Below are 12,222 nucleotides of genomic sequence, written 5' to 3' on the forward strand. Positions count from 1 at the left end.
TATTTCAAAGTCCAACAAATTGATTTAATCTTTGAAAAAATGAGATGAGAATGAAAAGCATATTATGTATAATAGTAAATTTAATGCACAAAAAGGTAATAACTAAAGTACTCGAAGAAAGGAAAAAAAACCCCAGGGTATAACATACACATAGAAAATGAAACTGTATGAATCAGACAGCTCAGATAACGCACACATCCAGTTCATCTTTGACCTCAGTGAAACGGTCAGTAAATGACATCACTCTGCCAACCACCAAGAATGTTAGTCTCTCTGAAAAATGTTTTTCAAAGACCCAAGGAAACCTAAGCAGTCTCTGCAATTTTTTCCAGTTTATGAAAATTGGATTCCTATAAAAGGAAAATGGACCATTTTTACTGCAACAAAAACTGATTTGTAAAAGCTGGAAGCAGTTTAAAAATACTCAACATGAGGTTCTTGTTAGTCTTGAAAAGTAAGAGTTATAATAAAAAATGGTCCAAAAATATGGTACAGATTCATGGTACATAACAGGAAAAAAGCTAGTCTTGCTATTATTTTTAATTAGCTTCAATAGCAAGTTCCACTTTACTTTCTAACACCAGTTGAGATTTGGGGAGGGGGAGATTTACATTTGACTCTCTGGGATTGGCAACTCCTCAGCTAATGCCTTGGAGCCCTAATGCATTTTGCATTAGCTCTAAATGTCGGGAAATCCTGGCGCCAAGGGATTCAAACCAATAGCGATGCATGTCTAAGACCCAGGATTCGCTGTCCAACTGCCAGTATCTATTTTATCAAACATTCAGTCTCTCTTGTAAAATGAGATTGATGAGTTTAGCAGTTTTCACTGTTTCCAATTAAACTGCCTTGATATATTACAAAAATGCAGGCATGCAGATTGAGAAGGGCCATTCACTTGGATTTTAAGAAAAACACCAATTTGAACTGTTTAAACACTTCTCTCAATCTGTCTTAGTTTTTCGGATTTGAACACATTTGACATTAGGAAAAAATAATTTCTTTGAACAATTAAAAAACCGTCGTGACATTCAAATCAGCAGTTGTAGGAATTTGGGGTCACCTATTTTATATCGATTCACTCACACTGAAATGTTTAAAAAACAACAAAGAGCTCTCCAAAGAGCCCTGAGAGCTACGTGAAGAGCATGCCACTTGGCCCTGTCACACAACCTATTCTCCATTTCATCTCACATACCATTGCCACTCAAATCATTTCAATAGTAATGATAGAAATTCACTGTTTATACATTAACCATTTATATCTTTTCCCCACATAACAGCCATGCTTTTTTACCAAAGACATATGATAAAGAAGCAAGGAAAGAACGTGTAAGTCATCTGAACCTCTTCTGCGATTCAAGTAGGAAAAAACAAAACCTAAAAGAAAAAACCTCTCAATATCTAATACTTCCTCTTTTTAAAGGTATTTAGAGAATCAGTTTTTCAGTATTTTAAATTCAACTGAGGCATTACTTTTTCAGCTATCCTAAAGTCTTTATGGTGTCCATAAAATCTTATTTTTATCTTTACAGCAGAGATAAATAGGAATCACTAACTTCTGTTTAATTAACTTAACATTTCTTGGAAAAATTAAATATTAAAACATTTGAGTAATTTAAAATCTGTTAAAATGAAAAATCTCAACAGCAGTGGTTTGAGTCAATGTTATTAACTAATTTTAAATTTACCTACTATATATCAGAAGCTGAAAGGTTCTAGTTTAAAATTTTACATATGGACATCAGCGAAATGATACAAAATATGTGAATAATTATGAAGCAACTTAAAATATTTAAGTCTCTGCAGAATTAAAAAATATGCTAGATCCATGAATTGTTAGTATCAAGGGAGTCTTCACTAGCCAAAAATGACTGAATAAATGAAAAAATAATTCCAATGCAGATCAATAAAACAAAATGTATAAACAGTATGTATCTTTGGTTACACTGTATCCTCCATATCTCTGCTGATACAATTGAACTATTAGTTTGATCTATTACCCACAAACACTTGAGTAAACTAATTGTAAATTTAAATTATCCTGGAAATAAAAAAAGAATAAGTAACAGTTACAAGAGTTAAAGCCTCAAAAGTGAGATGAAGGACTTAACTTTCTCAGAGGAAGATCTTTTTAAAGGATAATTTTCAAAACAAAATGATTATGTTAAATATATTACTCCTTAGATTTGAAAAATAATCTGTTTTATTAACTAATCCTTTAAGTGAATATTACCTTGATATGTCTTTTATGAAGTAAAAGAAGCTATTTAAATAGTTTTACCCTTGAAAATGAAGTGAAGGTTCACAAAAGATGTTCTCAAAGTAATTGAAAATAATTATTAACAGAACTGAGAAAATTCTGACTTTTTGGACCTAATTCTTAACTTAGTCACTATTAGTCACTAAAATGAACCTCTGAAAACATTTTCATTATTTTATAAAATGATCATTTTCAAAAGCCCCAAATGAAAGATTTTCCTCAATTGGGCTCATAAGGTTATTCTGTATATTCAATTTTAGTAGTTTCTTTAAAGTCACATAATTATATAAAAAATAAAAGCAAGTCTTCCTCACATAAGTGATGCATACATTAGTAGCAGTCTACTTTCTTTAGATTGGCAGTATCTGCAACAAATAAAAAAATGCTTTGTTTATAGTGAAACCAAATAATAATTATAATGAAAGAATAATTAATTAAGCAAGTCTTTGATATAAATATTAGGATCAAATTTCCAAATCATTTCTTCCTTTTTCAATTATGTTTCTGAAAACATTTGTACAGTGGAATTGCCACATGATATAGCAGTTATAATGATTAAACAGAGCCTCTATTTAAATAATTATACCTAATATAGCCAGAAGCATCAAAAGTAATCAAAAGCCATATGCTTTCTAGCATTTAACCATGGCTAGCTTTTATTCCTGAGGCAAGGAATTTCTTACTACGACAATCTAGCATACCAAAAAAACTATTTCTAACTATTATTTATTGAAAGTCTATTATAGAACACTGAACTATGCATTTCATGTAATACTGTTTTTCCACTACTTTTTAAAGCTTTGAGTCATGATTGTCAGTCAGTTGTGAAACCAGCTTAGTAGGTTGGATCTATATTTAACAAATGAAATAGAGCAAAAGAAAATATCATAGTGCCTTACAGGTAGTAAGAGTATCATTCTAAGGCATTTTATTTTACATATACAGGTGGATACATATATGTGAATAAAAATGTGTGTATACACTAGGTTGCCATATTTCTTCCTTTTTCTTTTTTTTTTATAGTGCTGAGGATCATACCCAGGGCCTTGTACACGCTAAGCAAATGTTCTAGCACTGAGCTACATCCTCAGCCTTGAAAGGAGTTTCTTTTAATGTGAATAGAGGTTATAAATGCTTAAAAATCATGATAGAATGTTTTGTCCCCCCGTCCCCCAAGTTAGGAGCACATTATACTGGAAACAACATAAGTTTGGGTGATATAGACCTAAGACTATATTTTCACTCTATTTGATTGAGCTGGTTACTTAAATTTAAATTTTTTGTGGCTTGACTACAAAACAGACATATTTCTTAGTTTAAGATTTTTTGGTGAGGTTAAAATAAAAATAAATATTTGTAAAACTGATTATATATAATAGATAATAATGGTTATAGCAATTATAATTAAAATTGAATTAAAATATCTTATTTTAAGTGATCATTAAGAGTTGTAATGTGTTGACTGCAACTATATTCATTTAAAAATATATAAGCTACCTCTTAAATAGAAAATAGTTTATTATAATGAAAAATAGGATTTTAGAAGCAGAAATTAAACAGTAATTTAAATAAACAGTTTTAAGAGAAAATAAGATTATTCCTATTCACAGAACTAGATTAGTATGAAGTTTCAATAGTCAGCCTAAATTAAAATACTGCATATCTATGAATGGAATAAAGAAGAAAATATTACTTGTGATTTTTGGCAAGATTTAAAAAATCTATATACCACCATTAGTAATAAAGCTGTATTATCTGCTATAGGGAATTTTATGTAGAACGATGCCAGCCTGTCAGATTTTTTTCCCTTAAATATTTTACTTGAATGCCATCTCTTATAGAAAAAATTCAACTAAATCAAAGCATCAACTTTTTAAAACAGTGATATTTAAATAGTCATTAAAATAAATGTGTTGTATTCTTATATTGGCTTTGGAAGGTACTCAGAAAACAATCTGTATTCACTAACTTGGCATCAGCATTGTCTGTTTCAATAGACAGTTCATATTTTTCAAAGTGATGTTTTTAAGATTTGTGATTCCATTTTTTTTAGACATAAGAATATGACTTCAGAAATTAATTTAAAATCATGCATGTTATTGAAAAGATTGAGATTTTTTTCTTAATGAAAAAGAGAAATGAGGAGTGAAGAAAATTCCAGCTTTTCAAAAACAAGAAACATCACACATCGTATTTTTCTTGGAAGACTGTTTACCTGCCAGGAAATGAATGCTGTCCAACTACATCTCCATTCTGAAGGTGATAATCATTGAAGAAATCTGGACTTATGGCTCCTTCAGTGGCAATTAATCCATCTAGCAAGAAAGAAAATGGTAACAAGGTGAAACATATTTGTGGAGAATAAAAAGTAATCTACCCTACCAAGCAACACATGGAGGTTATTCTCATATGAATAAGAAGAAAAATCTTAACAGTAAGAAAATAATCTATACATTTAATCTGGAAAGAAGAAAAATTGGGATGACATGTTGTTTTCTGTGGGAGTAGTCCTAGAGGACCATACGTACTTAAGTATTTTGTTGACAATTCAGCACAATAATTCAACATTTATTAAGCATCTACTATGTGCCAGATAATACTACAACAGAGATGGCAGAGACAGTGTCTTCAAGAAGCTTACAGTATTGTAGAAAAGGAAAAAAAGGTAAGGAGATGAGGTGAGGTGGGGTGGTGAGGCGATAGTAACCATGGGCCAGGCTAAGAAAGAAAGCAAGCATGAATAGCAGCAGAAAGGCATGAATACCATAATGTGGATAAAGAGCAACACTTTAGGGCAGTGGTGGCAAACAAAAGGATCACTATTGCTGCTTCGAAGTACACTATACATTCTGTACCAGGCTTGTTTATGATGATTAGGGAATTAGATACATAAAATAAGTAAATTGCTAAATAAACAGTGTCTGACAATTTAAATCCCAAATGTTAACACACTCACACATGAACTAATGTTAAAAGCTAGATAACTTATTTTTAATAGAATTATGAATAAAACTAAAAATAGAATGAGGAAAAAATGATGGTTTACAAGATGTCCCATGTATGGAGCAAATATTTTAGTATAATGCTTTTATAATAACTAGTTGCATGGCTTTGAAGTCTTATATATGTCTGTTTTTAAAGTTTTTAGTTTCTTAAGATAACAATAAAATAATTTACACTGAGTGGATATATGTACTAAATGATGGTGAAGGCAATAAAAGCTCTGGAGGGATTACTATATAGGGGTTAGAAAAGCCTATTTGGGAAGGGGAGGCAGAACTGTAATTGATTTAGGTCTTGAAAGACAGGTAGAATTAAATAAAATCTGTGACTGGTGAAATCAAGTAAATGGTAAAACTAAGTAATGGAAGGGCAAATAATTAAGTGAAGTAATTAGTATTTCCATAGGATCCTATGTACCTTGCTTGGTACACTTATTCATGGGTGACACACCGTTTATTAATTACTTGAATTACTATTTAATTTTTGTACTACTATTTAATTTTTGTATTATTAATGGATTTCTTTAATATTTGTCTTATTGGTTTATTAAATTTAAGACACTTGAGTTTCCACTGAAAGTGCCAGTGATATTTAGTTCAGTTTTAGTGGACGCTAGAAGATAGATTCTATAAATCTAAAGACCAGCTAAATACAGAATAGATACAAAAAAAAAAGAAATCATAGCAGATTGAACATAAGCTAAAAAATTTCTTTAAATCAATTCTATATGCATAATAAATTTTGTGATAAGGTGGCTGAAATCAGTAAGGTTAGGTTTGAAAATATCAACAAGTTATTCTGTTAAACTAAAATGAAATAACTGAGGATCAGGGCTTAAGAAACCTGCCAGTGTTGAAGAAAAAAAGTAAAACACTAAAATAAAATGTATGCCACACTTTCAAAAAGAAGGCAAAGATGTTTGTTATGTCATACATAAAACATTTCAGCACTCAGGAATATAAAGTTTCAGATATACTAAACACAACTAAATGAACAGATACTTACACAGGAGTTTGAATTTAAAAATAAGATCTAGTAAAGTGAGGCATACTAATTTTATTAAATTTTATTAAAAACTGATCAAATTCTCAAAATTTTATTTTTGATTCAGAGCTCCCACTGTCTTCAAAGGGAACAAGGGGCAGCAAGAGGACAAGCAGAATACAGGACTGCAAATTGAATTCAAACTAAAAATTCTTAAACTGAAAAGTTCAGCCAGAAATTTTATATACACAGAATATAAGTAATTTAAAAATAATATAATTTAAATATTAGGTAATTAAGAAAGAGTAAATGAATACTTCTTAAAATCACTTGTAGTAATGTTAGGGCAGTGCAATTGATTTGAAATAAACTATAGTTTCTATAATGCTCCTTATGGCTTGAGAAAAGGTGGCAGCTCTGACAAACTGAGAACTCTGTCTTCACTAGAATGAGGTATAAAAGGTCCATGAAAGTCTCATCCCAATTCTCTGTACTGTACAACCAATATTATTTATTTTAGGGAAGTACTAAAAAAGAATCGTATTTTCTTGATTATAAAATTCAGATCAAGCTAGGAGTGTCCTCCTTAAGCTCTTTGTTGCTTCAAAGAGCAATAAGGAACCAAAGAATTTCATGGACAGAGAACAAACAGAAAACAGAGATGAAAAATATCACAGCACTCTAAGCTGTACAGTTTCACATTTAGGTTATTAAATTATATGGAACTGTTTAGTTATATAATACTACACGTCATAGTTATGTAACATACCTTTCTGTGAGGCTTTAAACAATAATAAAGATAGTTATACACAAATGGAGCATATACTAGAAGTGATGATATCAGAGCAAATCTATCAACCCTCAGAATTCTGGAAGCCAGTTAAAAAAGTTACCTTATAAACACTGTAAAACAAAAACTCTGTATCTTCTTATACAATGTTACTGAAAGAAACTTTTATAAACTATGGTTTTTAAATGCTCTTGAGACAGAAACAAATCATATTAAGTTTTATATTCCAAGAATATTTCCACATATTAAGAACAGGAGTCCTCATAATTGATGATGAACAATAAGAAAGTGAAAAGTCACTTAGAAATGTACAGCAGCAATAGAACTTTATAAATTATACTTCCTGTATGGATAAAAAGTACCAAAGTACCCAACTTTATTTTCATGTTAAAGAAAAATTAATCAATGGTTACAATAATAATGATTTCAGGCTCTAAGAAAACAATACTGTAAAGGAGGTGCTAGCTCTGTAACATTACCATTCTTCTTAAAAAATTAAAATAGCAAAAAAAAAAAATTAGAAAATCCATTTTATTTTAAAATAAAAGATAAGATCCAGAGAATCATTTAGTTTAAATCCTGTGGCTGAAAAGTGACTAAGGCTCTTTTTACTGGAAGTAGCCTGAAGTTTCAAAGAGGCTCAGAAGCATAAATAAATGACATAAGCATTCAAATTAATATGTAGTAATTACAAATTCATCTGATAATTCTAGGCCACAATAGAACACAGTACAAAAAGGGGCTCCTATTATCTAGATCTCCATGAGACACATTAAGAAATGAGACAGAGATACATTTAGCCCATGGATTTCATAGAAAATGACAAGGGAAAATAATATATAAGCTAAAAAATATAGACAGCTGCCATGAGAAAGCAATCTATAAACTCTATAGAATGAAATTTCTGCTGTTGAATATGTATAATATCAGACTTTACATATTCTAAAAAAAAGAGACAATCTAGTAATATTTCACCACACAAATATTTAAATTTATTTTCCCATCAGTTACTGCTATTTTCTAAATTGTGGTATATAAAAATATAATTTAGTTTTTTCAAAAGAAGTATAACAACACATTTTAAAGTAACTCAAAAATATAATTTTCATTTAAGAGGTTAATTTAAATGAATTAAACTTAGAAACATGCTAATAACTTTAATACAATTAGATTTTTGAAAGATTTTTAAACAACAAAGTTGAAACTATTAACTGATGCGGTTAACAGTTTTACTCAGTTTTAGAAACTGGTTATTGATTCGTGCTGACAGGTACTTATCAATTTTCAAAGTAAGGAAATTGATTCTAAGACTATTCTGATACCTACCAACAAAAAATCCACATCATATATATTTTATATCATTTTACTTCATGAATACTAAATATGTAAGGAACAGCTGCTTGCCATTACCGAACTAAGAAATTCTGGTTGGCTGAAATTAATGATTTATTCCAGCTGTTTTGAAACACAAAGCAGAATTTCATAACTACTGTAAAGTTCAGTTAGGAAGAAATATATTCAATTTTCAAAGTAAAGCATGAACTTTCCAGGATTTAAGCACCTATATCAAATACAAAAGTATGTATTTATGGTAAATTTGTACAATTCAGAATTATGAAAACATATGAAAATGTGAATAGTTTTATTGGTCAGAAGGGGTGCTAATTAGTGATTTTATGTAATAATTTATATAATCAACCATTGATCACAAAGAAATTGTTCTGACAAAATGAGATAATACATGTAAAACACTTAAACAGAGTAAGACTATTTAATAAATATATGGTAGGAAAAAAGGGGTGAGCCATTTCAGATATAATTTAATGCTCTTTTTTTTCCTGTGGTGCTGGGGATCAAACTCAGGGCTTCACATGCGGTAGGTAGGTACTTCAGTAATGAACTATAATCCCAGCCTCAATGCCTTTTATTTAGAACCTTCCACAAATTTTCATTAGAAATCCTTTTCTTTCTCAACCAAAAGACTTCAATAGAGTAATTAACACAGGCAACAGAACAAAACACCAAAAGCCAAAATATATAAAATTTATCAATATGTGTGCCAAATTCATTTATTAAAAAGAGTGATATGGTATAATCAACAGTCATAATATATGTACACACTAAATTTTACCTTGAAAACATTTGCAGAATTTAGAAGGAAAAAACTATTCCTACCAAGTATCTGAATCTTTCCTACAATCACCAAATAGTTGGTAGTATGAAACTAAAGCAAAATTATAGCAAAATTAAACTGTTAAATTTAAAAACACAGGAAAACAAAGCATAAATCTTGAGGATATCCACTGAAATGACACATTCTAGGAAGTAAGAAACTAAGAGCAATTAATTTTCCTGGCTGTATACTTTTTAATGGAGATCACATTAAAGATTAACTGGGGAATTAATACACGTTGTTGGTGTGTACAGATACTATGTTTGAAATTACTAGCAGAAACCTATTTGTACACTAAAAGAAGTGTTTAGACGCCAGGGATGTGGCTCAGCGGCACAAGCGCCTGCCTGGCAAGCGTAAGGTCCTGAGTTCGATTCCCGGTACAAAAAAAAAGAAGTGTTTAGAAAGTTTGGGAATGTCAAGGTTGCGAGGCCAAAATTCCTACACAGCATAAAGGCAAATTTTTGCTGGGTTACTACCTTACCTGGGCTGTAGAAAAGGTCAGGTCTTTCTAGAATATCTCCTTCATGGATATATGGCTCAATTCGATCATCACCATACAAGTACTGCTCACTCTCATCCATTTGACGACTCTCTACCATCTCCAGCCACTGAGAGTTATGCCAGCAAAACTTTTCTCTCTGAATTTTCTTTGCCCATTCATCATCATACTCCTATTAAAAACAAACAGCTAACTGTTAGTATACAGTGTAAATTTACTTACTGGTACTTAGGTAGGAACAGTTTCATGAAGACAGAATTTTAAGAGCCTTCATTTGGTTCATAGGGAACATTAACATGACCTCTTGATATATTTTTTAGTTTAGATAACAGTGAGGAAGGAGAAGCATTGTTAAAGCACTGCTTAACTGGTCTACTACAGAAAACAAATAGCATCTGATTTTGTTTCAACCACAAAATAATGACCTCTTAATTATAAAACTATTTCTTTAAGTGTCTATTCTTGTTCTGACCATGAGCTCCTGAGAAGTAACTATGACTTATTCACGAACAAGTGTATCTGTAACACTTGTCACAGAGAAAGTTCTTGGTGAATTTTTTTGAAAGACAAATGGGCCAATTATTATAAACTACAGCAGTTCCTTATATCTCTACTTGTCCCCTGGGTATAGGAACTTTATTTTTCAAAATTTTCTATTAACAGAAACATAAAATTGTGCCCATTTAAAGGGTACTACATGATATTTTGATATGTATATGTATTGTATAAACCTTTAAATTACACATATCTTCTTGAACACCATTTCTTTATGGTGAAACTCCTTTCTCCTAGCTTTTGGAAATATGCAATATCTTATTGTTACCTATAGTAATCTTATTGTGGATCAGTACACCAGAACTCACTCCTACCTCTCACTGAACACAATCTTGCCCTACCATTCACCTCCCTGCAGCCACCATCTAGTCTTAATTTCTAGGAGATAATTGTTTTGTATTTCACACATGAGATTATGCAGCAGTTGTCTGTGATTGGCTTTTTGTCAGACTATTCACAAAGGTATGATCACTTCTCCTTATGATTAAATTATAACTATTAAGGTAAAACATTTAATGCACAAACAAAAAGCAAAATGGTATTCTGGAGAAGAAACTGAAAAGACTTAACTTTTTCCTAAAAGATGAATGAGTCACAGGTCACCCAAACTCCAAGAATGTCTTAAAATGTCAGAAATCTTAATCTATAAGATGACTGGTAATAATTTTACTGTGTTTTGCTTGTTTTAAGAGTAGCAGCTTGTTTAACTGGCAAGAGGTATAAAACTATTCATACTGGCAAAAAAATTAAAAATCTGAATTACCTGAATAAAAAGTTATTCAGGGAAAATGAAAGAAAACTGTATGATCAAATAGCTCTAGAACTTAGCTTCCAAGCATATCATTTCCTAGTATAAAAATAGTATTAAAATTCAGTCGAATGCCCGAAGTATATAAAATGCTTGTTCTTCCAATGAATAAAACTTGTAGCCAAGTACGATGGTGCACATCTATAATTCCAGCCAGTGGGAGGCTGCAGCAGGAGAATGACAAGTTCAAGCCCAGCCTGGGCAATTTAGCAATACCTTGCCTTAAAAAATAAAAAAGAGCTGGTGATATGACTCAGTAGAAAGGCCCTGGGTTCAACTCCTGGTACCATTAAAGAAAATAAAGATTAAAACTTGCTCACAATAATACCTGTGAAATGCTACCAATGAAGGTAAAAAATAAATTCTCAAGATACATATACCTAACATGTATTTAGCCTGGTAAGTAATGCTCTGTATAAAGAAAATTTTGAACTCACTATGTAGGCCAGGATGGCCTCAAACTTGCGGAGACACTCCTGCCTCAGTTTCCAGAGTGCTGCGGTTACAGGCTACCACATCTGGCTGTGAATTATCTTCTACCCTTTTTAATATTTTCATATTTAATAGCTCAACAATAACAGAAACACATACAATGTAGAAATGTGTAAGCAAGATGTTTCTTCACAAATAGACCATTTAGTAACTCAGCTTTATTACCTTAGGAGCTCACAAGAATATTTTTATAATGAACTTACATACATAAAACTTTTCTTTTTCCTTTTCGAAAGAGCTTATCTGACAAAAGTCCAAGCACACAAAGCAAATACAACCCTGAGCATCCACAGCTAACTTCTGACATGCCCTTGACAAAGCTCTAAGACACTGAGAGTTCGGACGGAATCTAGCACCACATATAACACAACCACCCTATGCATTGCTTTAAAAGATTCCCTTTATTGTATCAGATGATGATGGGATTATTCTATGGACCCAGTGTATTTACTTTTTACGAAAAAACCCCAAAATTTCATAATCAAATAATAAAATAACAATACACATTAAAATAACAATTGCACATTTCTATTATTATACTGTGTATTATCATCTTCAAAGTAATTAACTCAGAGTGCAAGACATTACAAGGCCAAAAAGTATATAGCAATGATATTGCTGCACTATCATTTGTCCTTTAAAAAGAATTTTA

The 12,222-nt window shown here is 31.1% G+C and overlaps 1 protein-coding gene across 6 annotated transcripts in view; it reads right to left on the reverse strand.

Moving 5' to 3' along the window:
* The window catches only part of LOC102004253 (kinesin-associated protein 3), a 170,370-nt gene that overhangs the window by 22,641 nt on the left and 135,507 nt on the right, over positions 1-12,222 (reverse strand). For 5 of the 6 annotated variants that reach the window (XM_005398164.2, XM_005398165.2, XM_005398168.2 and 2 more), the window contains 2 exons: positions 9,698-9,887; positions 4,479-4,578 (listed from right to left, as the gene is read on the reverse strand). In XM_005398164.2, the coding sequence (XP_005398221.1) occupies positions 4,479-4,578; positions 9,698-9,887 (290 nt within the window). Of the gene's footprint in view, positions 1-51; positions 2,629-4,478; positions 4,579-9,697; positions 9,888-12,222 lie in introns of those variants that run through there. The other variant, XM_013521457.1, reaches the window with a different exon arrangement.

Source organism: Chinchilla lanigera, unplaced genomic scaffold, assembly GCF_000276665.1.
Source record: "Chinchilla lanigera isolate Chin_1 unplaced genomic scaffold, ChiLan1.0 scaffold00061, whole genome shotgun sequence".
Lineage (NCBI taxonomy): Eukaryota > Metazoa > Chordata > Mammalia > Rodentia > Chinchillidae > Chinchilla > Chinchilla lanigera.